Below are 27991 nucleotides of genomic sequence, written 5' to 3' on the forward strand. Positions count from 1 at the left end.
CTATTCATAAATCATATGAGTGCATGAAGGTTGAAATGAGATAATTATTATCATAAATAGGTGCTTTGAGACTGCCGTGGCATCATGGAATCATTGCTTGGTAATTGTTCAGTGGGTTAACAAGAGAGATTGAACTAGAAGCTTATGCTTCCTAAACTATCTAATCTCGCTTATTGAAATTTTGCTTTTGTCATAATTTACCACTTTACAACTCTCTAGTTCCATTTTTTTTAATGGCCAGTTAAACATTATTAGATAATAGAAAATTTGTGTCAAAATTATTTCAAACAAGCAAAGTGGGTAACAGCTAGTTTTGCTTTAATCTCCTAAAACAATCGTCCCTAATTAATTTAATATAGTTCCTTTGGATTAGGTACAAGAAGAAGTGAATAACATGATCACTAAATAGTAGAAAAATATAATTAAACATATACTTGTGTACAAATCTTATTTGTATAACAATAATTTGATGATAATTTACAAGAGAAGAAGATTAGGACACTAATCAATGCAGAGTGTCTTAAAGGAACCTTGAAGTTCTTGCAGGTCTAAGGATCCTTTCAGTTTTCCTGGGGACTTGTTTGGAATCCGTTTCTTTTCATCAGAAGTGAGCAAGCCCTCACTTAGGAACCAGTCTCTGTGGTCTTCCATGGTCTTTGCCCAAGCTTCTGTAAAATACAAATTTGTAAAATTAAATTTCAAAATTGCTTAAGGATGCATAAAATGTTGTTGAAAATTTGGTTTTAGAAACCCCACAATGTAGTTATGTCTCAAATCTGGGAGTTTAGATTCAAAGTAAAGACAAAAGAATTCCTTTGGTTGTCACTAGTTAAGAAACTTGTTGAAAACTCTTTTATCAAATAAAATATTTTCTCAAAATCTTTATTCAACTAGTCAGATTATTCTCTAAAACCACTTTAGTTTCTTCTACCTTAATGGTAGTTAGTCTTAAAAGGTAAAGTAATGTTGGAAATCTGTTGAAAATTATAAATATGTTGATAATTTGTTCTTCTTTAATGTGTTGATAGCAATATTGCTGACCTACCTCGTATGCTTGATATTGATAATGGATACTTTTTAATAGGTTGGTTGGAAATAGAAATTTCAATAACTGATTGGATTGTTTAACTATACATTTATGAAACTAAAAAAAAATAGTTTCATAATGTAGATACTTTATTAATAAATTGATTTGTTCGTAATATTGATAAAAAAATTAAAATATGCTTAATTTCCTAAAAAATCACTGAAAAATTTGTCTCACATTAGGTTAATTAAAATTAGTGTTTTAATGGTAGGATTTGAAAACACGATGCTTTATTACTGTTCAATGTGTCGCAGGTCTCTTCTTCACCGCCCATGTCTTTTGGTAGCAACGCTCTTGGAAAGTACTTCTCCAGTATTTCAGGGCCTTCCGTGTGTACATGAATCTGTTGCCAACAAGAGTGCAAATAATTATTACTTTGTATTTAAGAGGTAACACAGACATAATTACCTTTCATTGTTGCTTCATTCCAAATTTTAAAGTTTTCTCTGATCTGAAATCTATATTGTGAGTTCCTGCTAAATTGTGCTTTTCTCAAGATATCCAAGAAGATTATAAAGTGAAATTGAAAATAACAACAATCAATTGATTCAATGTTTGGCTTTGGGTACACCCATTCAATACTCTGAGTGATCTAGTGTGTCTTGCACTCTGTGTGATTATCAGGAATAAATTTAGATTTTACTTTCACTTTTACCTCATATTAGTGAGGGAGCTCAAGAATAAGGTTTGCAGAAATATAAGGCCATTGTATTTTTACGTTCAGACTTTTTGGGTCTCTTCAGTTGAACTGAAGTCTACTGATTTCAGTATCATGACTCATGACATAATTTTGTAAGAGGAACCTTAGAAATTGCCTAGAAGGTTTATATTAGTTGCCAAAGTTATTTCAATTTTATGTCTATAAATATTGTAAAAATAGTAATAAGTGTTCCAAAATTTAGTAGATTTAGTATAAAATTTAGTTCATTGAATAGTATGGCGCAGCTATGAGTTTAGATTTTTCACTCCAGACCAGAAATAGATTACAAGGACTGGAAATGGACACTTTTGGACTGATGTATGCTTTTCAGAAGAAAAAGATAAACTCAACTATGATACCAAAAATATAATCATTCGAACTATGAGTGCTTCTACATGTACATAAGCGCCTAACTTAAAAAATCCTGTTACTGAAAGAATAAGTATACCTTTATTTTTAACAATAATAATTTAACTTATTTTTGAACATTAAATGAAGTGTTTGATATTAAATTATTAGTATTATTATTAAAGTATTATTGCAATGTTTTTATTAATTCATTTGATAGGAATTTCTATTTAAATACAAAAATAACTGTTTTTATTCACTTAAAACAAGTAAACATTGCACTTAGTCCTAAAAGAGCATTTGCACTTCTTCCAGAGAGATAGGATATTCTGGATGGATTAGGCTGAGAGTAGGGAATGCCTCCTGTTGAGATCCCAAGAGGAGGGATAAAGGCCATTATCTCAGTTTGATTAGGTTGTCCAGACTTAAGTGATACATCGGTGTATGCTGTAACCAGTATAGGTGATACTGGTAAGTATAAAACAGCCAGAAGTGAACACTGGGGGTTCAGATGGCATTTCAAGTCCTCTCTTGACACCACCACACAAGAATATGTACAAGATAATTAATTATAGTACCTAATATCAAATAGTAAAAACAGATATCTTCCTAATATTGCTACAGTGAAATCATTAATTTTATTTTATTTTCCTAGCATTACTTACTCTTTGAAATAACTTGCCCTTCATGAATGGTTTCATGATGTTTAGGAGTAAATCCAAGTATGAAGGAGCATTTATGAAGATGATTCCCTTTATCAGCATTGGCAACACATCCTGAAACCCAATAAATTATAAATAATGTGTATCAGTGATGAATATGAGAATTAAGAAGAATGAGAATAATTCTTTTGTAATTTTCTTTACAGACTTGTTGATGTCAAAACTGTTATGCAATTATTTACCAAAATTGTTGTACTCTATACGACCTGAGATGCCGTCTTCACTTCAGCCACCTTACCAGGGAACCTGTCATTAAATTGGTTATCCTAACTAATTCTTACTTTTACTCATACACTTTGTACAGACACTTGACTCTAGTGATGAAGTATCTGTAAAACTAGACTGTAGGTGGTTTCAAGGCTACTCACAGTCTGGCATTAGATGACCTGTTCGGACAATACAAATCCTGTATCATCCCTAATTATGGTTACTAACATTACTACTAATATAGCACTAACTAATCTGAGACTATTAAAATTGGTAAAAAAGTAACTTGCAACAAACATATAAATCATAGAAGTAATGGCTGGGCCTATTTATATATTTGTTTTTTTAAGTGCACATGAGGCTACAAACTGGGTTGTATATGTTTTTAAATACGTTATTATAAAATACTATTAATTTTTTTCTAGAGGTAAATAAAACTAGGTAATTCTTTTAAAAACTTCAAACTTGTTTATTAATACAGTTAGAACTTTACAATTTTTATAAGTGATAACATTATATATATATTTCAGTAATTATATAAATAGTATGTGCATTAATACAATATACATTTGTATTAGTTTTATTGATAATACAAATGAATCACAGGGCTATAACAAATTATAGATAAAAATTCATGAGAAGCAAGTGACATGCTGACTTCAGGTCGTTAATTCCTCAAGCACCTCCTCCTGAAGGCTATAAAAAGCTTTCCCAATCAAGTGGTTTAAAAAAATTTGTTTTATAACTTTTAAAACTATTAGCATTTTTTAAAGAATGTGGAATGAAATTAAAAGGTTAGGTTCAAAAAAGAAAACTGAATTTTTAGACAAGGAAAGACAGAATCTGTCAACCAAGAGACTTTCCTTATGTAGCGTTATAATTTTATGTTTGTTTTTAACACAAAAACTACTGTGTGATAAATCAGGAGGCATGCCAGGGTGAGAGTACCACTTGATCGGAAGAACTAGCTAGCAGTCTCACTGGTCTATCTCCCACGCAGCGCATAATGCTGTTTTGTATGCAGGAAATCCTACTGAAAGAGGATCCTGCAGAAACCGTAGTTAATTTTTGATTCGAATAAACCACTATAACCCAAGCTGAGATTTTCCCTTGAGACAAATTTAGAAATGCACCTCAGGACAAAAGTTGCACAATTAAGATATTTAACTAACAAGTTAATGTGGGAGTTCCACTTTAGATTGGAATCTAAATTAACCCCTAGAAATTTTGTAAAATACACATTGTTCAGAATATGACTGTTGAAAAAAAATTGGTTCAGGATGTTCAGAGATTTTTGGGAATGGAATTTCATAAGGTTTGTTTTAGATTAAATTTTATTCATGACGGCAATAATCAATATGTGAAGTTCATAATAAAGTTGAGTGTCTGCTTTTTCTTATAAGGAGTATTGCAGTTAGTTCGTCAGGTTATCTATATAAAATGTAGAAGGTGAATAAGATGACCAGTGAGCCGTAAGGGATGCATGATTATTTCATCTAGTGATCTTATGTTTACAACCCTCCTTGAGCTGGGTGATTTATGATAGGTAAGAAATTTGGATAGCTTATTCTCTTCTATCCCCTTCTACTTTCTTTCATCCTATTTTATCGCAATTGCTTTTTGTTTATTACATATCAGAGTAAAAAAATTTAAAGTATATAAAAAGAAGATAAAAATAATTTATCTTGTAGATTAAAAGGCTGACATAATTGGGGCAAATTCCCAGTTTCATCGTCTAATAAGACACTCTAGACTCAAGTTGCATCTGGGTTCAAAAGTTTTGTGAAACTGGGAGAAGTGTCGAAAAACATAATACAATTAAATCATTACGTATTAACAGCTTTTTTTAACAGACCATAAGTTTCATGACATACAGCCCACAAATATTAGTTATCAATTTAACACTGTGTTACAAGAAAAAAGTTTGCATAGGAAAAATAGATTTTAAAAAAATTCTCTACAATCTTTTTCCTCTAGTCAGATTTTGCCAGTTGATCCTAAAAATCCTTATACATCCAAAATAATACAAAAAATGAAGGTTTATGTGATATTTGAAGAATATCTATTTGTATAGTGTGTAGGGGCTTCCACAATATTATATGTATATGCATAAATGGATGCATATTCATACAGAGATTTACCACTCAAAATTTGTTCTACAACATAGTTGGTACATATATTTCAACCTCTTTGGATTTGGTTTTAGTACAGAAATTACAACAATAGGTAATTGTTCTTCTTGTGAGAATTCACTAATAAATTCTCTTCTATTGTAAGCTTTAAATTATAAGTTCAAATGTTCAGCTAAACATTGGGCTGCTTTCTGCTGCACCAATTAAAATGCCATAGATTACAAATGCATGTTCTTTCAAAAATAAATTCCTTACTTCTATCAGATGAATGTGAAGTGAAACTACTTGCCTGTACACAGTACATCAGCTCCCGTGCTATGTGAGGGGTCAGTCTCAGTACATGACCCAACACATAGTTGTCTGCATTAAATACAAAATAGTTTCCGTTGTAGAAAGCTTCTTGGTTTAATTTGATGTCTTCCATCATTAATAATCTTTTAGTGAATTGTATCAGGTTGTATTTTGTTAAGTCTCCAGTTACAATTCTCCCCATAGTCACTCTGTATCCTTCTGGTGTCAGTTTGGGCAGTGTGTACCAATGTCTGCACAGTTTGAAAACAAAGTGTGTAAATCCTTACCAAAATTTTATATTTTCATTTTAAGAAAATTTTTAGTAATTAGTTAACTCTTGAAATAGCAGTTCAATATTCTTATAGTGGTAGTCTATTTTTGACATTTTCAATACAAATGTTTAATAATAATATAAATCAAATCAAATTACTCTTTATTTTCAAATATACAATAATTATAATTTCAAGCTTATTATTATGAAAATACTGCCCACATGGGCTGAGACCTGTGTGTGACAGCGAGCTCTTATTTAAAACAATTTTAATAGAACAGACTTTTTTATAAATCTATATAATAAACAAAATTCAGCTCACACACCCAGTCCCACAAAATAAAATAAAAGTTATGAATAAAGAATAAATAAAACAACTAAATACCCAAGCAAGTGGTTGAACATGTTGTATATGCTGACATGACGGCAAGGCAACTGAAAGTAGTTGTAGTAAATGTAGTTAATAAAGGTTAGTGGGAGTGAGGAGAGACTCAGCGTTATTAGAGCCGAACATACGCAGCCATATATGTTTATTATAAACCAACATGTATTTTAAATACTTTTTCCATAGAATCATGTAGAATTTATTACTCTAAAACATTATCACAGTGTGTGAAAAATGTTTTTCATAAAAACATTACTAACAAGTGCACTAGCAGAAAATGATTTTGTAGTATAAATAGCACAAAAGTCTTCCTATTTCTTATAGTTTCAGAATAAGCTATATATACTTAGTGTTCACAAAAGTGTGTCACACGCTTCTATGGAGGATAGTATTCATCATTTTAAGCAAAATAAGTCCTATAAGTATAAGTCAGAAAATGTGTTATTTAGCCACTAGCTGCCATTTTGTAATTTTTATAACAAAATTAATATCTTTAGAACTAGTAAGCTAAATAAATCACATTTTGCACAGAGGTTTGAATAGATAAGTGGAAAATAAAAAAGTGTGTTATTTCCTGAATTATTAATTAAATGGTGTCTGTTGAAAAATCTTTAAGCCAAACAACAAAAACATTTACATTTATAAAAATTTACATGACACCAACAATTGGAGCAATTCCAACTGTACTTGTTTCAACAATATCCGTCAATGCACAAGCGAGCATGACCACTTTAAAGGTACGCTTGCACAAGCCAGGAGCAGCAAACATTTTGCCTTTTGATACGCGTCAGTTCTTTGTTTGAAGGTTATTTTTGACCTTCAGTTGTTCCTGGCATCAGTTGTTCCATATAGGATTTTTGTTCACTTAGGACAAGAAGCTTATAAATTGCACATAGTCCTGTAAGAACCTTAGTACAGCTTCCGGAGTGACAGGATATTCGGAATGGGTAAGGTTATGGGGTAGGGACCACCTCCTATCGAGATCCATGTGGAAGAATTAGGGCACTAATCTGAAAGTCATGCCTCCCTGGAAGAAGGGGAGGCCAGCTCTGAACCAGCCTCTCCAGTCAAAGCAGGCAAGGGGTGGCACACCCTTAGGGAACGAACCCCACCAAACTCCAACAGTCATCTCCCGCAGTAGACTAGACCTATCAACTGCACTCCAGATTCTCAACATTTGCGGTTAGTGATGTGCCGCTCCTGGACATCCATAGGGTTGCCCAGATTTAAGTGACACATCGGTTTTTGCTGTGCCCAGTGGTAGGTTCAATTGGAAGGTATAAACCAGCCAGAAGTGATTCTTGCTGGATATTCACATAGGTTATAACATTTTTAAAAGATACTAAATATTTTGCAACTTTTACACCGATTCCAACGGTACTTTTTCCAACGCACAAGCGAGCATGACCACTTTAAAGATATGCTTGCACAAGCCAGGGGCAATAAACAATTGATAACTGTGACATTTTTTGGCCCTCCCAGTTAAGTAGAGTTCAGAACATTAATATTTCAAAACACAACTTTTATATGTTTATAAGAATATAGAAAAGATAAGAGATCCGAATGCCTTAAATATAGATATTTCATATTGTCTAAAGAACTAAATTATCATTGTTCTCTAGATTTGAGCTTAAAATGTATGAGTAATGATCAATATGATTATTTTATGTAATATTGAATTTTTTGCTATAGTAAACTTATGCTTTAGTACCAAATCATGGAAAATAATCTTGTGATTTGATTTTAAAAATTTCTGTATGAAGGACTGACATATTGGTATTTGTCTTGTAATCTACTTACATTTCTTCATTACATTCCTTCATTAAATGAGTCAAGGGATCCCTTTCTTCGAAGATATCTGGCATTACCTTCCGGACCGTGTAGTAGTTGTCCAACCGTTGCTTCACTTGCTCCATTCTGTTTTTGCAACCTATCATGTAGGCTTTCAGCATAGTGTCACCTGCAAGAATATCAACAACCAGTAAATGGTGTGTTCTAGTAGTTTTAAATGACCTAGAAATTCGATTTTCAGCTATTAAACATTCATACATTTCAGGTTGGTGGATGATGAACAACTAATACTGTATATGACAATCATTTTACTTTTTTAGTTCACACTACATTGATAAATTTTTAATACAATTAAAATCTTGAGATATTTTGGCCTCACCCTGGAGAGCCATCTTTATTCAACAGTTGTTAAAAATACTGTTTGACTAAAGCTTTTGACAGTGTGGACCACCAAAACTTTCTCAATATAGCATGATTGTGGAATTCGGGACACCTAATCACTGAGAGTTAAATCATAACTTAGTATCTACTCCCATTGAGCTGTATTATAAAGTATTACCAGTTAAGGAATTCATAAAATACCAAGTATTTAAAAGAATGAATATCCATAACTCCATCAAAATTAACATTTAATAGAGTGTTTGCCATGCAACTCTGTTTTAAAGTAAATTTACAAAACATTAAGAGGTACAACAATAAAAATTCTAATCTATACTATAGTACGAGACATATTACAGTATGCGATGTTACCCAACCCCACTTCCATCCTCACCCTGCGGCATTGACACATTATTATGTCAACTCGTTCTTAGTGTGAGGTGACGATGTCTTGCATTGTTCCGGTTATTTACATCCGTTTTATTTTTTGCTTTAAAGTATAGCATGTTTTTATATTATGAATATTTTTTGGTCATGTTCTGTGTCAAAGTGTAAACACGTGTTGATTTGAATCGTGAAAATAAAGGCATCAGGAAGACAGATGAGAAATAAAGATGAGCAGTAATGATCGCTCAATTGTTGAACTCAATTGATTATCCCAACACTAGTTATTCTTTCATTACAGCCGGCAACACCGCGCCACAACCCAGGCTTTTGCATAGCTATGACTCGTACTATAGTGCAAATTTAATAAGAAGATTTTATATGGTACCATTTAAGGTTAGAGCTACATTTGTTAAAAATCTGTCTTTGAACATACAGTATGTAGTGATAACAGGGAGCTACTGTTTAAGAATAAATAGCCATCTAGTGGTTTCAAGGTTCATTTTAATCTCAGTATTGCGTCTTGTTAGAATTAGTTGGTTTATGGTTGGTTTATGGGTGCTGATTTTGAAGCTGGCAATAATGCATACTGTACATATTTTGTAAGATTGTTATGACAGACCTGAAAAATATTATGCATTGTAAATTTGTTATTGATCTAAGTAAAAAAAGTTATTATTATTACCACGAAAACTGACTGGCTTACCAAATAAAGATAAATACTCTGTGTCTAATAAGCAGATAGAGCTAGGCTGTATAAACTGCTGTAAAATTTATAAAATATAAATAGAACCAAAATATGATGGAGAAAGTGGATTTTGCTGTTTTTACAGAAAATGACTGAGAGTCAATTTTTGAGTATATTTTGATTCACATTGTTTCCGTTCCATATTTTTAAGAAGTTACCATTACATTTTTAATACAGTTTTTGTTTATTCCAAAAAAGTTTAATCATATTTTTACATTAAGTAGTAAAAAGTTTAAAAACTACTAGAGCCTTTATAAAAATTTGCCTCATACACCAAAATCACAATTTTTGAGTTAAAGCCATTGCCAGATATAAATATTACGAAAATGAAATAGTCCTTGGGATATATTTGGGAATTACACGTAGGCCATGTGCCATTTCTTAAAAGTTAAATTATCTGTTTGTCTCTGTTATAGTCTATTATTGAATTTTACCTAAAATAAAAATATGATCTTTTATAACTTTTGAATATGCAAACTATAAATAATAAAAATTTTACTATACTCAAAGCTTTTTAAACACTGCTTAATAATATAAAACAAAATAAGAAAAACAATTTTATTCTTTTACTATGTATGCTGTCATGATATATTTCATCATAATGAATCTATTCATTTCTTTACGGTTGGGTCAGAAAATTAAGTTTTTCATATTTCAAATAAGGCGATGAAGGTAAGACAATGGACTAAGCCCTTATTTCTCACTCCACTCACCAGCCCCATAAAAATATTAAATTAATGCAAATTCAATAAGCTATTTTGCAAGACCATTCACTAACGTATTCAAAGCAGCAGCTAGAAGAGGGTTGTTTGCCCTGGACGGCATAATTCTAGAGGTGGCAAATATATATACATATAAAGTCGAGTTGTTGTGTCACAACTCTTTAAGCGTAGTTTTGTCAGTCTCCGTGTGAATTGCTTTACTCGAGGATCAGTTTAGTAAAATTATAGATACCTGAGTTTGAACTTTAACCACAGACTAAATAGTAGAGCTACAATAACGGGAGTTATATTATAAGTTAGCCTGTTTATTTCTCCGTTTAGGCATATAAAGTAAATTATAAATTTTAGCCAAACTGCATCTTCGAAACTTCATAACTCGGAAACTTAAGATCCGATTAAGACCAAAATGTTTGTAAATGATAAGCACAATTGTACTGTTTTTGAGTAGGATTTGTAATTTTAGCATTACTATATATAAAAAAGTTGTTATTAAATTACCATCTTAACTTTTATTTTTGATCAGGCGGTAAAAAAAGTCGGCATTGAGCAAGTTAAATGGAGTTTTAAAACCATTATCTTATGCATGTCAATTTGTAAATCGCTATTTAAAATAATTAATTTTTAACACAAATTTCATTAAACAAGGTTTTCTTAATTTATCGCGGTAGGTGCCTGCTCATTTAAATACACGAACTGCCAGACTACGGAGGCAACACCACCTGGGCAATAAAAATAAGGCAAACAAATATATTTGAACATTCAACATTGTTTCTTTATTCTGTCCAGATGGTACAAGTTACCAATGTAAATCAATTTACCATCTTCAAATTCATAGCAAAAAATTGTTGCTAGAACTTGTAATTATATTATATAAATATGTTGGGCAATTGTAGCACGGCCTTAGATTCAAGCTAGACTGCCTTTAACACTAGGGCTGGACTTACATTAGAGGAACAAACTATTGGAAACAAGTCTGGTGAGTTGCTCCTATAATTTTGTCGGACTTTTGTTTACTTCTCCATGCATTCGAATGGGCCGCCATACAAGGAAAAAGTGCCTTTGTTGAGACCATATCAGCGCCTGTCTCAGACCATTGGGTCATGAGGCATTTGAAACAGTCTCAGACATTTAAGTAAAATTTTATGTCTCATGACAACCATTGGGAAGTAAAAGATCCTCCCATGTGCATACAACAACAAATTAATGTAACCTCACTTTATGTGCGTGCATCGTATGTTTATGTTTTTTTGTGTTGTATGTTCCTTTCAAAATGTCAGAAGAATTTATTGACAAATTGATATATGTGGACAAACTTTTGTATTGGTAGAGACAAAGCTAGTACTATACGATCATCACGGCCAGGATGAAACATATCCAACATTTTGGCAATCTACGAATTTAGGGCTTAGTCATGTCCCCTCGGAAGAAGGGGGAGCCAGCTGTGAACCAGCCTCTCCAGTCAATATCACCCTTATATCTAGGCTAGCAAGAACCTTTGACTCTTAGGGAACCCCACCAACCCCAACAGTCATCTGCCGCAGTAGACTAGACCTATCGAACTACCCTTGAACTCCAGAATCTCAACATTTGCGGTTAGTGATGTGCCACTTGTGGAAATCCATAAAGTTGCCAAGATTTTAGTGACACATCGATTTATCTCTGTGCCCTGTGTGGATTCAGCTGGAAGTTGTAACCCAACCAGAAGTGAACCCTTCTAGAGGTGGCATGGCCTCAAAATGGATAACAATTATTTAAAAAATGGTACATCTAAATCACCTTCTAACATTTTTATGAACAACACGTAGAGAAAGATTAACCATATATCACAAGTTAACTCCAAATATTCCTAACTCTTAGAGTCTCTGGCAATTCAGTGCAAAGCAAAATGACGTTAAGTAAAAATGACTAAAGAAGCATTATGAAACAGATTAGCAATTTTAAATACTGTACAAATTGAACATCAAAGAAAATAACAATTTCATTTGGCATAATCAATATATATGCAACCAAAATTCTTGAAAATTTAAATTGTATTAAGGTTCAAAATAATACTCATTTCTTTTTATCACTTGGTAATTTATTATAAAGTTTCAATGCAGAATTTAGTGTATCTTTAAAAAAAATTGTGTCTTTGTTTAGTTTATAAAAATCACTAGGGAGTTTTGTCTTAACTTGAAAGAATGTATTTGACCATTAGTACTGGGTTATGCCATTGAGAAAATTTTGAAAATATTAAGTATTAATGTCCTAATACATAGTTATGGCAACAACAAAATGTATTAATTTTTAAAGTGTGCATAATTTAACTGCAGATATAAAAAGTTACATATATAAAATTGTTTTGGTTTGTCTTCATCTTTCTAATAAACAAATTATACACTTCATTATATCCTTGGTACAAAATACCATGAATATAATAATATTAATAAGTTACTCTTGGATTATGTACAAGCTGATTTAAAAGCAGCATAAAGGGAAATGTTTAAATGGACAGAGTTGATTGGTGGAAAGGGGTGAAAAGTGGAAATAAGTAGCTGCGACTCTTAATGTTTTTCAATAGTAAATTACAATTATTTATTGTTTTAAAATATATATTTTCTATTCAATGGACCTAGTAATCAATATAGGTACTATATACAACCTTACTTGCACTCTGAGGTAGGTGTGGTTGACTTTTTAGCCAATCTCTAAGGGTTTCCACATCCTGTTCGACCTGTTTTACACTGGTGTTGAAGTTTTCGCAAACAGATTGCTGGAATTCTTTGGATCCTTGTTCTAACATCTTGGCCTGAAAATAATAAAAGAGAACGTTATAAGTATAAGAAACAATAGGGCATAAACAGCTTTACTGTGAATGACTCATGCTTGTATCATATCTATAGTTTATTGTAAACATGAATGACTCACAAGCTGCAAAACTTTTTATGCTTGTATATGGCACATATTTTTCTAAACGGATTGTTGTTTGTATGATTTATGGTTTTTGGTGAAATAAAAGTACAATATAAATAGTTCACTAACCTTTGTTACAACATAAAAAACTTAATATTTAAAATAAAAACTATATACAATCAAAGACATGATTATAAATAGTTTACTTGGCTTTGAGGATCTGGATAAAGTTATTTGGGTTTTCTGTGTAATATATTTTACAGTGGTTGAGGCATTATGTAAAGCATATACATGGTGTTTACAAAAGGGTGTCACAAAATTCTGTGGGTTACTCATCATTTCAAACAAAAAATGGCAAATATAGGTAAAAAAAATCTCTCGTTTAGCCGCTAACTACCATTTTGTATTTGTTATTAAAAAGTTATTATCTCTAGAACTAGTTAAACTAAATAAACCAAATTTGGCACATAGGTTATAATATATTAGAGGAAAACAAACAGTTGTGTTATTTTCTTTAATATTAACAAAATGGTGTTTGTGGAAAATTGTTCATGTAAAATAACAATAAAAACCATTACAGTTATAAAACTTACTGGACAGCAACTATTTGAGTAATTTTATTGCAATTCAAACGGTTTTTGTTTCAACAAAATCTGTCAATTCATAAGTGAGTATGACCACTTTATTAAATGTTCGCTTGCACAAGCCCAGAGCAGCAAACATTTTGTCTTTTGATAGGCATCGGTTGTATTACATCAGGTATAAAAAATTTACAAGATACCAACTGTTTTGAAATTTTTATGAAAATTCGAATTGTACATTTTCCAACGAAATCCGTCAACGCATAAGCAAGCACAGCCATTTTAAAGATAAGCTTGCACAAGCCAGGAGCAACAAACAGCTGATACCTCTCATCTGTGACATGTTTAGCGTTCTCGGCCTGTGCAAGCGTATCTTTAAATTGGTCGTGCTTGCTTTTGCTTTTACTTTTCTTTCGTTGGTACCATTGGAATTTTTTTTTAATTGCAAAATAGTATCTTGTAAAGTTGTTATAACTACACTGGTTTTTTGTTATTTTATTTTTAAAATGTCTAAAAGACACCATTTTATTAATATTAAAGAAAATAACACAAATTTCACTATTTTTCTCTTATCTATGTGCCAAATTTGATTTCTTTAGCTTAACTAGCTTTAGAGATAATAATATTTTTATAAAAAATACAAAATGCTGGCTAGCGACTAAATAGAACACTTCTCAACCTATGTTTATCTGACATTTTTCATTTGAAATAATGAGTACAGTCACAGTTTGTGACACTCTTTTGTGAACACGTATATATAGATTATTCTGAAACTATATGAAATAGGGAGACTTTTGTACAATTTTTACTACAAAACCATTTTTGCTAGTTAATTTTTTAGTATTTGTTTTTATCAAAATCTTATGATATAATATATATGAAACTCCTTTTCCTGCAATGATCGTTAGGTGTGTTTCAAACTTTTAGACTAAGCTTAAACCATATTGTTAGTAAAAGCCAGTATCTGTTTGTGTGGTTCTTCCTATTTCCACATAATAATGGTTGAGAAAATGAAACTATTCAATTTTGTTGATGTGTAGTTTCAAATAAGGCCATCTTTTTAAATGAAAAACTGCTGCACTGATTTTATTACTGTCAGGTATGAAGTTGAAGCCAAAGATGTTTTCTTACGAGTATATTGGAAGTAGCAAAGCTTACATGCAATGGAACAAATTATTACTTAATTGTTGTCAAGAGCTATACAATTTTGTTTCTGAATATTTAAAGATAAATTATAAAACTTATCAGAATGTAATTGCAGTTTAATCTCAACCTAAAACATGATGACACTTCCAATCATAGTAAACTAATGGTTTATTTAATATTTCTAAAATTTTTAAAAATTACTAAATGGCAAAGAAAATAATAAATAGAACTCCCACTCATCTCTAAATCTATAACCAATTGACGATAAATTATATAATGATTTTTAGTTACAAAACAAATTTGAAACAAAAGTTACATTTACACTAAAAATTCATTAATGAAACATGGAAGAATTATTTTATTATTTCCATTTTACTATATTGTATGGTGTAAATAATAAGTTTAATTTAACTTATTTTACTTATTAACAAACTTGTTTGAATGAAAGTACGGAAATGTAAAATTCACATTTCTAAAGCTGCACACAGGAATACATTGCTAAGTTTTATTTACGAAATATTCAAATTTAATTAATTATGATTGAAAAACATGTTCATTCTGCAAGTGTAGTGGTGGATTTCTTCAAACCAGTTTGGTGTTACAGTATTTTAAAAAGTAGGTCACTCACTATAAGCAGGAACTACATTTGAATACTGGAAAGACTTTGGTTTCTAAGTAGTTGTAAAGCCCCAGGATTTAATTAAGAAACAGGTATTCCTCATATGGTTTTTTAAAATCACTTAAACACATTAATAAACTTCTAGTTCAGAATTAAGTCACAATTATGGAAGCCTATATAAATTCTAAGTGTTTATTTTCGTTGTTTCTAAAGTTTTAGTAATTTTTATACCTAGTGTATAGAATTCAAACATGTTTATTTTAAATGTCTTCACATTTCTCCACAACTCTTGTTTTTGCGTACTAAACAATTATTTTTGTACCAAAATCTTTAAAACATTATCGATATCCCATAAAACATTGAATACAAGTTAGGAAGAGTTAAATATGTGAATAAAATGTCAGTAAAAATTGGAGAGACAGAGTGTGTGTCTCATCTAACATTTGCATCACTTAAAATAAAAAGAAAACATTGCAAATATAAATGTAAATGGCTTAAATTTATGTTTAGGAGAAAATTAAAATGTATAAATTGCTATATATTATGTGCTCAGAACAATTAAACCAATTTAAAAGAAATACTCAGATAACTCACTTCAGGTGAATGGGCCAATAATTTTCCAATCCTTTTTGACTATCCTTCCTTTCACATGCAGTTAAGCACCACACTGAAAGGAGGTTAATCAAGGCCCCTAGTTTATTACGTATCGGTGTAACTGGTATAAACAACTACATAGCCAGTATTTTCTGATACACATTTTCTAGTAATATGGACAACATGGAACAACCCTATCAAAAACTCATAAATGTGACTTGTGACAGCTCTTTGATTGGTATGGTGTGAATTTATTTTCTTCAATACTTTTATTTTCTTTTACTGTACTATTTTGGAGCCTTCTTATAAGACCTTAGGAAGGGGATTTTTATCTCCATAACTCCTCATTGGCAGCACAATCAGCAATAATTCTCTTTTTAGTAGAAGAAATACGGTACTGGTAAATTTGGATTTCTTGCCATAATAGTTGTTGGTTCAGGATCTGATTTTGCTTAGCTAGATAGGTATCAGAAGAGAGTGCATGTTAGAGAAAGTTTGGTATTAACTTTTAACCCTGGATCTGGCTATAATGATTGGATGTAATGTCAGGCACTATTTTGCTAGTTGTGCACATCATCATTCAAACCTATAAAGAATGTTTATTATTGATGTAAAATGTTATATATGTTCTTTTTCAGTACACTGGAAGGAACATTTATATGCAGTTGAATCCATTTTTGTATTTCAGTTTAGGATTTTTTTGCCTTGAAAAAGAAATTCCGAACTTATAAAAACTAGAACATTTTTTGTTTTTTCAAAAATATACTAAATGTTCCGCAAAGGATTTTTGTGTAAAACATTAAAAAATTCGACTTTCTAAAAATTATGTTTTTAAATAAAAAATAGTAAATTTTTGCATTTTTAGGTTCAAACATTTGAAATTTTCAATATAGTTATTATATTTTGAAAATTTTACTTTTATATACCACTTAATGGCAAATTTCATGATGAAAAGTTTTGTGTCACTTAATGCAATCATAACTGTATAGTAAAATGAAAAAAAATAAAACATGACATGACGGTTTGACATAGAAATGTTGCTAACCGTGTGTCTAATTGATGTCTTTTTTCAGACTAGAGAGTAATAAACAAATGTTTGAAGCAAATGCTCTTGTTAAGAAAAAAATGTTGAACGCAGTGATATAGCCAAATTTTTCCTCAAACGAAATTTCCCACACTGGAAGTAGAAGACAAAATCCTGTTATTTTTCATTCTGTCGAAGTGGACAAGCAGAAACGGCAAACCAACGTAATGCAACTATATAATTGCAGTGCGTACTTATTGCACATTATTAATCATTAAACAGTACATAAAATTAAACTGTGAAACATCCCATCTAATCTCATATACTCAAATCAGATTTTCAATAACAAGGTTTGATTGAAGATGACTCCCAAAATGACTTGTGACTAGTCGTTAGATACTGGAGAAACATTTTAAAGTGATAAATCAGTAGTGGTTCCACAGATACAGGATTATTGCACCCTTTTCTTATAATTTTGATTGTTTAGTATATGGTCGTTGAGTATTTTATTTGTTACTTATGTCACAGCTGTAGGCATTCTATGTGTAGTGGAGTTTTTATGTTGTGTATTTTTTTACATCATAACTCATGAAAATAGTAATTTATTTTTTCAACAACACATGATTTTATATTTTATTTTTACGAGAATCATTCAGTAATTAAAGACAAATATTTCTGGAGAAGATACCGTTTATTTTTACAAAATAATACTTTTTTACTTTTGAACCTTTATGCACTTGTTCCAATGGGCTACAACCTGTTTTATTCTGACTGCAAAGAACTCTTGATGTTTGAACCAATTTCCCGCCCTGAACAAAACTTAATATTTTCCTCGTTGTCCAGGAATCACTTCCCACATAATGCTTCCTTCAATGCACCAAACCAATGGGTGAGCAAATCATTAAGTGCTAAATCAGGATTTTAAGGGGTATGAGGCAGTACTTCCCAGCCCATTTTGTTGATGGTTTTACAGGTTAGTTGAGCAATATGAAGACCTGCATTGTCTTACTGGAGAATCACATCTCTCCTCTGAAATCCACATGTGTCATCTCATGGGTGGCTTTACCTTGTTTAAAAACAAATCCGAGTAGTGTTGGATGTTAAATGTACGCTGCTCTTTCAGATAATCACAAAAAATTGGACCTTCAGCATCCTAAAACACTGTCAAAATGACTTCCTGCTGATGCTTGTGTTTTTAAATTTTTCTTGAAAGATGAGTTGGTTTGATTCTATTCTATGCTTTACCTTTTTGAATCTGAACCAAGTTTCATCACAAGTTAAAATTTTGTTGAGGAATTGCTCATCTTTTCTTGCACAATGTTCCTTTAGCTCTGCACACATTCTCGACCTTCTTTCCTCAGTGTGTAGCCGCAATAACTCCTTTGGGATCCATCTGCACATGTTTGGGGTACTTCAGCTTGTTACAGCTATTGTTATGAAATGAACCAGTTCTAACTTGAATGTTATCAACTACCATTTCCACAGTCTCAAGGCGGTTGGCACGAATAATGTCAATTTGACTTTCAAGTGAGGGCAGTTGAACTGCAAATGTTTAGCTAGAATGGTGTTTGTTAGTCACTGAGTCTTGACCATTTTTTAATTACTCAAACCACTTGTAAAACTTTTCATGATTCTACAACCTTCGCCATAAACTTTGGACTTTCTATAGTATGAAGATATAGTATTGAATGATATGTTATTCATTTTTTACTTGCTGAAGGTGAAAAATCGGTTAATATATATATATAAACCGATTTTTCACCTTCAGCAAGTAAAAAATTAATAACATATCATTCAACTAATGTGGAATTTTCTAGTGGACTCAACATCTTGAAATGTATGTTTGAGGTTGTAAACATCCCAGTGATGCCCAACTTAAAGCTATAAAAGTACCTAACTTGCACTACCGACAGTTTTGCCCCAGACCAATTTACAACTTTAATTACTGAATGACCCTTGTATTAATATACAGTTTATTTATATTTGTTTTGTTTTGCTCATTCATTAGCAATTTGTATGTTAACTACACAGTTTTGGTGCACTATATATCTAAGATCTTATTTATTCATATGATAAATGTAAGATTTTATGAATTAGTTTGATGGCATGGACAGAAGTGTTATGTGGTATAGAAAAAATATTGAAATGTGAGTACATACTCTATAACTATTTATAAAATACTAGGAAAATGAGTCACAACAAGGGCTCCTACTGAGTGCTAAATCGCTACTGAAATTATTAGGTTAAAATCATAAATACCCAGAAAATTATGTTGAATATGTTGTATAAGTAGTCTAAACTATAACATGTGTATTAATTTTTGCATAATACTTTGCTATAGAGTAATGCTAATTTCTAAAGATTGGTATTGTTAGTATTGATTGGATTACTCTCAAATTATTACTCAGCATGCAATGTACAGTAATCGTTTTGACTGGAAAAATTCTCTTTAACCTTTAAGAATTTTATTTCTATTTCATCCACATGTTTAAAACAAGTAAATAATAGGTGTGTAAAGTAAGGTTAGGAAGACACACTTACTGTTCTGCTCTGTGGTGCTGGACTGACTGGTCAAGGCCAATAAAAACATGGCCTTGCCTCATCTAGACTTATGGGCTCTAACTGATTAGTGTAGTTGGCCACCAAAACCAGTTCTGCCATCATAATACCATTAATATTCAGGCTCTACCTTGAAATCCAGCAATTTCTTGGAATTATACATTTTTCAAGTTATTGCTGTAATTAAATTTACAAAATCAAGAGGGATTTGCAGAACACTTTTCTTGTGAAAATATTTTCAGTATGGTAACTGATATTAAAAAAAATTCATGTGATTGATTATTTTAAGCTCATTAAAATATGGCCTTCCTACAGCCTTGTAAAAACTCAATTTAAAAATCAATCCTGCATAGAGCCTGATTACAATATTATTCAAATAAAAACTAGATAGAGTATCTAAACTGTAAATAACAAAAGGGAGAATGACATCTTGTAGTTTTCATTTAAATTGATTTAATCTTCTCAGTGTATACCATCCTAAAGTAATTAATTTTCATTTTGAAGTTTTTCGTCCTATCTACTTTTCATTAAAATATACTATTTTGTTAATATTATTAGGTCTAAAACAATAATCTAATTGAGAAAAATTGGTATGTATTTCTATAGACCTCATAAAGCTCATGCAAAAGTGTTACTATTTAATTTTCAAAATTTAAAGCTGATATATTTATTCTTGCACTACAGAATATGTGAATTTTGAGCTCTTATTAAAATTAAAATGCTTTTACAGCCACTATAGTTTTTTATACACAATCACTGTAAAATTAATCAGTCGAATTATTTCTAGATATATATATATAACTTTAATAATATTTTAATTTGTCAGAATTTAATCACAAAAACATAATTATCACAGAGTCAGTGAAAGCTTTAACTTTTTAAAATGCTATAAGCTTGCAGCTAGTGTGGTTCTAGTTACCTATCATTCATTTCCAATACTGGAGATGACAATAGATATATTTTTTAAGTGACAGTTACAAATAAATTATTAATCAAGTATAATTTAAATTAAACTTATAGTGCAATGATGCAGTAAAACTGTTAACTTAATGCAGAAAAGTCTACATTTACGTAGAAGCCAATAAATAAATAGTTTACATAACTTTGATGTATTGGTGAATAAAAATTTGTATTTCATAAGTAAAAAAAAAACACTATTCTGTTTAAACATTTATGATCTTATTAATTCTGGAAAATGTTTTTAATTCAAAGTGAAACTCAGGAACCATTATTATATGAAAATATACAATTATTTATTATTGTATATATGGTAAACAGTACAAGCCTTGCTGTTATCATTTCAAAACTATCCCACTTAAGCCAGCTTTTGTTCAGAAAACAATAAAACAATATTGGTTATTATCTGTTCTCATGGAAGCTGTTAATATTTGTATGGCTGCAGGTTTAGAGGTTTTTAAACCAGGTCCGTCAGGAAATGCCTCCTTGTCTAATTTATTTGGCGGTTAATCTTTTTCCCTTAATTAACCTTCACTTAATGTATGTGTAAAGATTTTACCTTGTACATAATTGCTTTAATGTGTAATTTTAAATTTGTTTCAATGTTTGCTGTACCATTAAATTATTATTATGCCAAAAATATCCCTTTTCTAAATGATGTTAACATATCTTAAAAGAATAGCAGTTTAAATTACATCAGCATTTTTATTTTTTATTTATTAATTTGCTTTTTAAATTCATAGTTTTAAGAAAATATCTTATCCCTTCAAAACTGTTCAATATATAGTATACTCTGGTTTATAAATTTAATTATTTGTTTATTATTTTAGTTCATACAAATTTAATTTTTGTTTTACAATATGTAACCTTTAATTATATTAATTGCACAAGATATAACCCATCCAATGCTATAACTTGAGACACGGAAAAAATTGAGCATTTGGACTGCCATGTGTAGAGTGAGAGGCTCAGGTAGATCAGCTAGTAACTATTTGAGTGCTAGCAACCAATATATTGTGGCACAACCCAAGTGTCAGACCTCAGAACTAACTAAAATAATCCCCCACACCTCAGAACACCTTGTATGTATGAATGGTTTATTTCTTTGTATATCTCCTTATAGTACAATAATTAAAGATATAACTTACGATGGCAAATGTCTTAAATTCTGTCTGTCCAGCAATACATTTTTAAGCATTTTTCACACCTTTGAGGTGCTTTTATTTCTCCTTAAGCATTAAGTCATCAGACTAATCACTGGGCATGAGATTAGTCAACAATCTCAAGATAAGAAGTTTCTTCTTGTAATCCTTAAAACACAATCAGTTAGGGCCATTAATGGGAAATAAATGTTATTGGATTTATAATTATATTCATAAATATTGTTATTTAAAAGAAAGTAGAGACCTTTGTTGTATTTTTATCAGGTGTGTGTCAAGACTAATAATTGAATGGGCTACTTTCTAATACAGCTGAGATCTGCGAAAGTTATTGTTTCCCTTGTAGCTGATTTTTCTACTCCGAAACATTACTTTCACTGTGTAAAAATTCTTTCATATTTAAACACCTCTTTCCCTGTATAAAAAAATTTTAATTCTCTGTTTGGCCAACAGGAGCACTAATGATTTTTTTTGTAAAATAATGAGAAAAAAGCAGTAAAATTTTAAAATTAAAACTTTAACTAAGATATTTTATTTTTATTACAAACAAAATATATTGTAACAAATTTAAATTTGTTTTTTAAAACATACTTAAATAATTTACTAGACTATGAAATTGTCAGATAATCTTTTAAAAGATTTTGTCTCTCTTTTTTGCTTGGTTTCATTTCCCATGTAAATGCAATCTTGCTCCGCAATAGGTCACTTTCAAGAATAGTAATGAAATTTACTATTCCTACTTAAAAAGTCTTTACATGTTAGCATTAAATAATAATTCTCATCTAATAGACAGATATTATGAACTGATATATACATAAATTTGGTGTTTCATTCCAAAAATAATATTTAAACCAAATGTTTGTTTTAATTTTAATGTTGCCAACATATGACACCGTACAATTTTAAAATTCAACACAGTTTGTCTTATTAATTTGGCATCTGTTTGGACAAAATGTAAACTTATATCCTATCATTATCACACCAGAGGAAAATTTGAATGGCCACGACTAATTTCAGTAAGTTTTTTCTGCAAAATTCTAGAAGACATAAATGTGATGAAATTTTAATTGATAATGAGATATGGACAATGACACTTAATGTAGATGAATTATTATTAAATATAAGGCAAATATATAAAATAAATGTTGTAAATTTCATGTGTACAGATAAAATAAAATACTGTACATTACATACATACAGTGTAATAAACAATATTTTTGACATACCGTGCTTTTTCAAGAACTCTGATTCAAATTTAGTATACCATCTTCTACCTCACTATCCCAAAGAAACTTTGAGGATAGGTACTCAAGTTTCATTGTGTTACTGACATTAAGTCATGATCCGTTGCATTTCATGTTCAGTGCCATACAAAGAGCTTAAGTGCCATGCATTATACACTAATAAAGATCCAAGTGAATCTTAAACACATGCAGTTTATCCTACCAGTTCTGATCATTAAATTGGTCAGTGGCAAGTAATCCATTATTCATAGACAAGCCACTTCAATGCTTCTATCATAGATGTTGTACATTTTTTCATAGTGTTCTTGTTCTGTATACAACTGGAATTGGCTGGGGCTGTAATTAGTCTTGTGTTTGTGTTTAATTTACATTGTGATCTGTAATATGAACTGTTACTTATATTTGACAGTAGAATATAGTTTTTGGTGTTTGAATCTTAATGATAGGAATTATTTGGCATTATCAAACTGCACACGTTTTTAAAACCAGCCAGAGGCCAAGATAAGAAAACTCGTTACTAGTTGGCTTCTAATATTTTCCTAACTCTAATTTTAAATCAAATTTTTCAGGAATAATTTTTATAATCTATTATTTAATTAATCTGTATAATCCTACCTGTTGCTTATTTAAGGTATTCATCGGTAAATTTTTCTAAATAATCCTTAGAATAAAATAATCCTGTACCATTAACTATTTTAATTAATGCCCTGCAATAAAAATCGGCTTTGAAGGTTATTTAAAAATATTATTATTTTATAATAATGAAATGATCAGAGAGTTTGTTCGATTGTTTTGGTATGACAGTACAATTTTCTCCTATGTACACCATTTCTTAATGTGTATTTTTATGAATAGCTTTGTATGTGTAGTTCAGTATTTGTTTGAATAGAAGTTTGCTAAATACAATGTACAAACAGTACCAACTTACACTGTTGAAGATATGAAAAGGTCAACAGTGATTAATTTAGTTTGATTTTTTAATGATTTTAATAACACTCATTCAATTTTAAATTTCTTGAAATTTGGTTCTCTTTAGAAGTACCAAATGATGCATTATCACAGTCAACATGACCTGTCTGCTCTCAGGAAGGTCTGCTAAAGCCATCCACTAGACTCTGTCCTGTCTTGTGTCACAATTTTTGAACCCTTTCTATGCCCCTCTAATCTTAATATTGTCCAACACCAGGTACCTTCTTCTTCCCCCATCTTATTCCTTCTCCCTTAACCTCTATTGTTGTCTTTAACAGACATTCTTTCTTATCTTATTATGGACAGGTACAAAATATAGTTACTTTGAATACATGTGGTATACAGTTCCAAGAGATTTCAAATCCAAACAATTATATAGAATTTAGAGGAAAAACATACTCAATTAACTTTTTTGCAATTGTTACACGTGTACGCTCTTTGTACATCACATGACATGATTATTTTTCTGAAATAGATAAAAATTTCTATATGAGTATACTAATATTTATCAATTTTTCCCCCATTAGTTGTTTTGTTTGTTTTGGAAATACTTCAAACCAGTTTTAAAATTTCTTTTGTGAGCAATTCCAATTAGGTTGTTAAAGAATATAAAAAAGTGCTTTTATAACCATGCAATAATTGCTACAGTTGTTATACCAATCAGATAGTAACAAAAACAGTTTAAGCCACTGCGTATGTTTATAAAAGACTGATATCAAGCTTTCTGTTAAAAAATGAGTTCAAATTGTATGAATTGGCACAATGATATGAATAAGTTAACAATGTATAGAACAATTAAACCAAATCAGAGTAACTATTAACTTTACTACTTGCTTATACCAATAAATAAATTATTTAAATTTAAATTCTTCAATTTAAAAAAATAAAGCCATAAAGTGTATGTAGAAAATTATAATGAAATTAACTACAGGAACTTTTTTTGTGTTAATTATTGGATTACAAGTAATACAAGGTAATTAACATGGTGTAGGAAAGCAAAATCCTAACAATCAGATGTTGTAAGGCAGAAATCTATCTACCAATATCTCTTGTCTAATTTAATGCAGATAAGATTAGTTGAAATAGAACTAATCATTCAGTGTATGGTGGAAGAGAAATGTCTCGAAACTAAGAAAAAAAACATTTTCTTTGAAAGCTATAATACATTATTTTTATTTCCACTCAACATTCATTCAGAAAAGTATATGTATTTATGTATAATCTCTAGGCACCTATATTAAGAAAACACAGATATGGGATATCTTAATGTTCCTGTTTGCCTATGGAAAATATTCCTGAATTCGTCACTGCTAGTTATTGTTTTTTAATTAGCCAATACAAACTTGATATGTGAAAAAAAACACCATCTGTGTTGCTGTTAGATTGCTTTTCACATACTAAAAATGGCTAATGAAGGATGATTTTGAATGCTGACCAGTATAGCACATATAGTGAACAAGGATTGGTAAGTTTGTTTTCAAAAAGTGTGTTTGAGGTGGTCGGATAGGGATGCAAGGTTTAACTACAGGTTTAATGGTCCCAGCCAAATATGTTGTAATTCCTTTTCCAACTACCAAAATGTCTCAATCAATGTCTCTAATGTTCAAATAGTAGATTCTCAATGTTTGACTTTAGGAGGAGGGGGAGGGTAAAGGAGATGGGTTTGAGTTTGAATAGGTGGCATATCCAAAGCGGTGATAACTTTGGTAATCAGTTTTAGTTGTCTTTGTTTCCAGTTTCATTGCTTACTGGGATGTCTTGGTGGTAGCATTTTAAACTGATAGTGAATCATTAGTTTGTTCAATGCTATCGTATTTTCCTTCATTTAATGTACACATGATTAGGAAAGGTTGTTAACAAGCCAATAGATAGAGAAAACAATAGGGTGTTTGTTAGCTTACTAGTAGGGCTCCTTGCTTCAATTTGACCAAGAGTTCTCTTTGAGTTTTGATTTCTGATTTGTAAAAGTACAAATGTGCAGTTTTTTAAGTAGGACTTGGTTTTCGGTACAGGGAATAAATCTGATTGAAGAATACACCACACCAGGGGATATGGAACAAATTTGAATAAACCTAGAGTCAGGCCTAAATTCCTGTACAAGTAAAAGTATGCTTAATTCCAAATAACAAAAATTAACTGCTGTATTTAAAACAACTTGGATGTCTGCTATAGATTTTTTTAATGTTGAGGCATTTGGAGATATTCAATTCCCCTTAGTTATGCTACTGAGTATAATACACCAAAAGAACTTTTTTTACTTAATACCACTCTCTGAGAAAATATTCTGGCTTGAAAATACAAGCAGAGTGCCCCCTCATATATTAGTGCAAATTTTGTACACAGACGACATATTAGGTAATATAAAATAAAATAAATGGATCATTATGCCTTTTTAATTATTCTACTGAGAATTTGACATTTTTCTGTAATTTGCTGAGTGTTAGCAAAGCCTCTTACTCAAAGGGATGACAAAATTTCTAATTTTACATAAAAAATTAGAAATAAGGAGCCATATTTGGTCAGTGAGATAGGTATTATAGTTTCAAACATTCATGGTAGTAAAATAATTAATTCATTTTTTGTTCTCACCTTTTGTGACACCTCTGTGACATCGTTAGTACTAGTATCAATAACCCATGCCTGAACTGACATCTAGCATTGTAATAAAACTTCTGATTATTTTACAATTATTAATAATATGTTAAAAAAATACTTTTTTGTATATAATTATATAATTAAAAAATTGTTAAATGATGCCAACTAATGTCATTTTATTGTCTGAAGCATAAACTGTATTACACTAGAGTACCACAAACTCGGCCTAATGTGGACCGAAGGGTGGCAGAGTTTATGAAAAAGCCAGGTTTTCGGGAAAACAAAGTAAAACAAGAAGAAATTGGCATTTTATTCTTCTTAATATAAATAACACAACACATGCATTACAAATCATTTCGGGATTCTTAGATATCTAAATAAACATTTTTCATACCAATAAGTAAAATCTTTTGACTGTATTATGTTAATACTTAAAGGGAGGATATTTTGTTCAAAACTAAAACTTTTGGAGGGATAAAAAAGGTAGTTTTCAACACCACCTTAGAACTAGGCGTATCATGTGTATGATGCCACCGTGGCATTAACAACCCTGAATGCGTTCATTCACCAATAAAAGTATCTCATAAACTTGTGGAAGGATATCATTGACCCCTCTTACTTATAAATTACCCAAAACATAGAGATGTCTAATAGGGTTTGGGAAAATCTCTGTATCCCATATCCATGTTCACATGCTATGCTTGCATTGTAGTAGAAAGCTTATATTACCTGCCATAAATATAACTGAAATTGATAGTTATAAAATAATTGATGTAATTCAAATATTTCTGTGACCAAGTAAATAGTTTTGGTTGGTAAACCTTACTTTCATGTTCGAGTCTCAACTGTATGTTTTAGAACCATTGTAAAATGAAAACGAAACCATTAGGTGAAAAGTAATTGTAAAGACTGGTTTTATTATATTAAAAATCATTGTATAATAACTGGTTAAATTTTTGTTGCTGTTTTTAGTATTTATTTCAGAAGTATGTTTTCAGAGAAAAAATACCCAATTTTAAGAGCACTTGAAAACACTTATATTATTTTTTGTGCTTGTTAAATATGTATAGTCTGATGATGCTAATATGTCAAATAGATTTGGTTAATTGGCCTTAATCAGCTAAAAGAATTAATAAATTATTAAATCAGTTGTGACTGAAGAAAAATTACAAATTAATAACAGAACTCACCTAAAGTGTGCTGAAGTTGGGACTGGACTGGCTCCCTTATCTGTTATTACACTAAACAAAGATAACCTATCCCTTATCTGTGCCATATACTTGAATTGGAAAATATGCAGGCTTCCAGACCTTTGCACCACATAATTAGTTTTTAAAGTTCACTCATTTGCTTTAATGATACCTAAGATTATAATATTAACTCTTGTATGATGATTGATATTCTGGACACTACTTGCTGTTTTTAATCACATATTGCCACTCTATATGTATAAATAATAAACACTACTCAAGAAAACAAGATGCA

At 30.7% G+C, this 27991-nt stretch overlaps 2 protein-coding genes across 4 annotated transcripts in view; one reads left to right on the forward strand and one right to left on the reverse strand.

The window, feature by feature from the left end:
- LOC124354747 (COBW domain-containing protein 1-like) overlaps nucleotides 1–27991 on the forward strand; it is a 225382-nt gene that overhangs the window by 110922 nt on the left and 86469 nt on the right. The gene's annotated exons all lie outside the window — the stretch shown is intronic.
- Nucleotides 399–27884, reverse strand: LOC124354748 (alpha-tocopherol transfer protein-like). Of its 3 annotated transcripts, none has more exons than XM_046805420.1 (7): nucleotides 27697–27884; nucleotides 12813–12954; nucleotides 7944–8103; nucleotides 5486–5738; nucleotides 2801–2911; nucleotides 1325–1430; nucleotides 399–668 (listed from the first exon to the last, which is right to left on the reverse strand). In XM_046805420.1, the coding sequence occupies exons 2-7, from the start codon at nucleotides 12946–12948 to the stop codon at nucleotides 502–504; spliced, it is 933 nt and encodes a 310-aa protein (XP_046661376.1). In that variant the 5' UTR covers nucleotides 12949–12954; nucleotides 27697–27884; the 3' UTR covers nucleotides 399–501. The 3 variants fall into 3 exon arrangements, with proteins under 3 accessions (XP_046661376.1, XP_046661377.1, XP_046661375.1); XM_046805421.1 differs by lacking the exon at nucleotides 27697–27884 and adding an exon at nucleotides 19564–19698; XM_046805419.1 differs by lacking the exon at nucleotides 27697–27884 and adding an exon at nucleotides 18268–18438.

The sequence above is a fragment of the Homalodisca vitripennis genome, chromosome 2 (genome assembly GCF_021130785.1).
Source record: "Homalodisca vitripennis isolate AUS2020 chromosome 2, UT_GWSS_2.1, whole genome shotgun sequence".
In the NCBI taxonomy this organism is placed as follows: Eukaryota; Metazoa; Arthropoda; class Insecta; order Hemiptera; family Cicadellidae; genus Homalodisca; species Homalodisca vitripennis.

What these genes read in the sequence shown, in the direction of transcription:
- LOC124354748 (XM_046805419.1), bottom strand. Translation starts at nt 18,423, where the DNA reads ATGTGCAGATGGATCCCAAAGGAGTTATTGCGGCTACACACTGAGGAA. An exon ending in AAGGAATGTAATGAAGAAAT is followed by an intron (nt 5,739 to 7,943) that starts GTAAGTAGATTA and finishes CAAACTGTGCAG; the next exon opens with ACATTGGTACACACTGCCCA. An exon ending in AGCTGATGTACTGTGTACAG is followed by an intron (nt 2,912 to 5,485) that starts GCAAGTAGTTTC and finishes ATTGGGTTTCAG; the next exon opens with GATGTGTTGCCAATGCTGAT.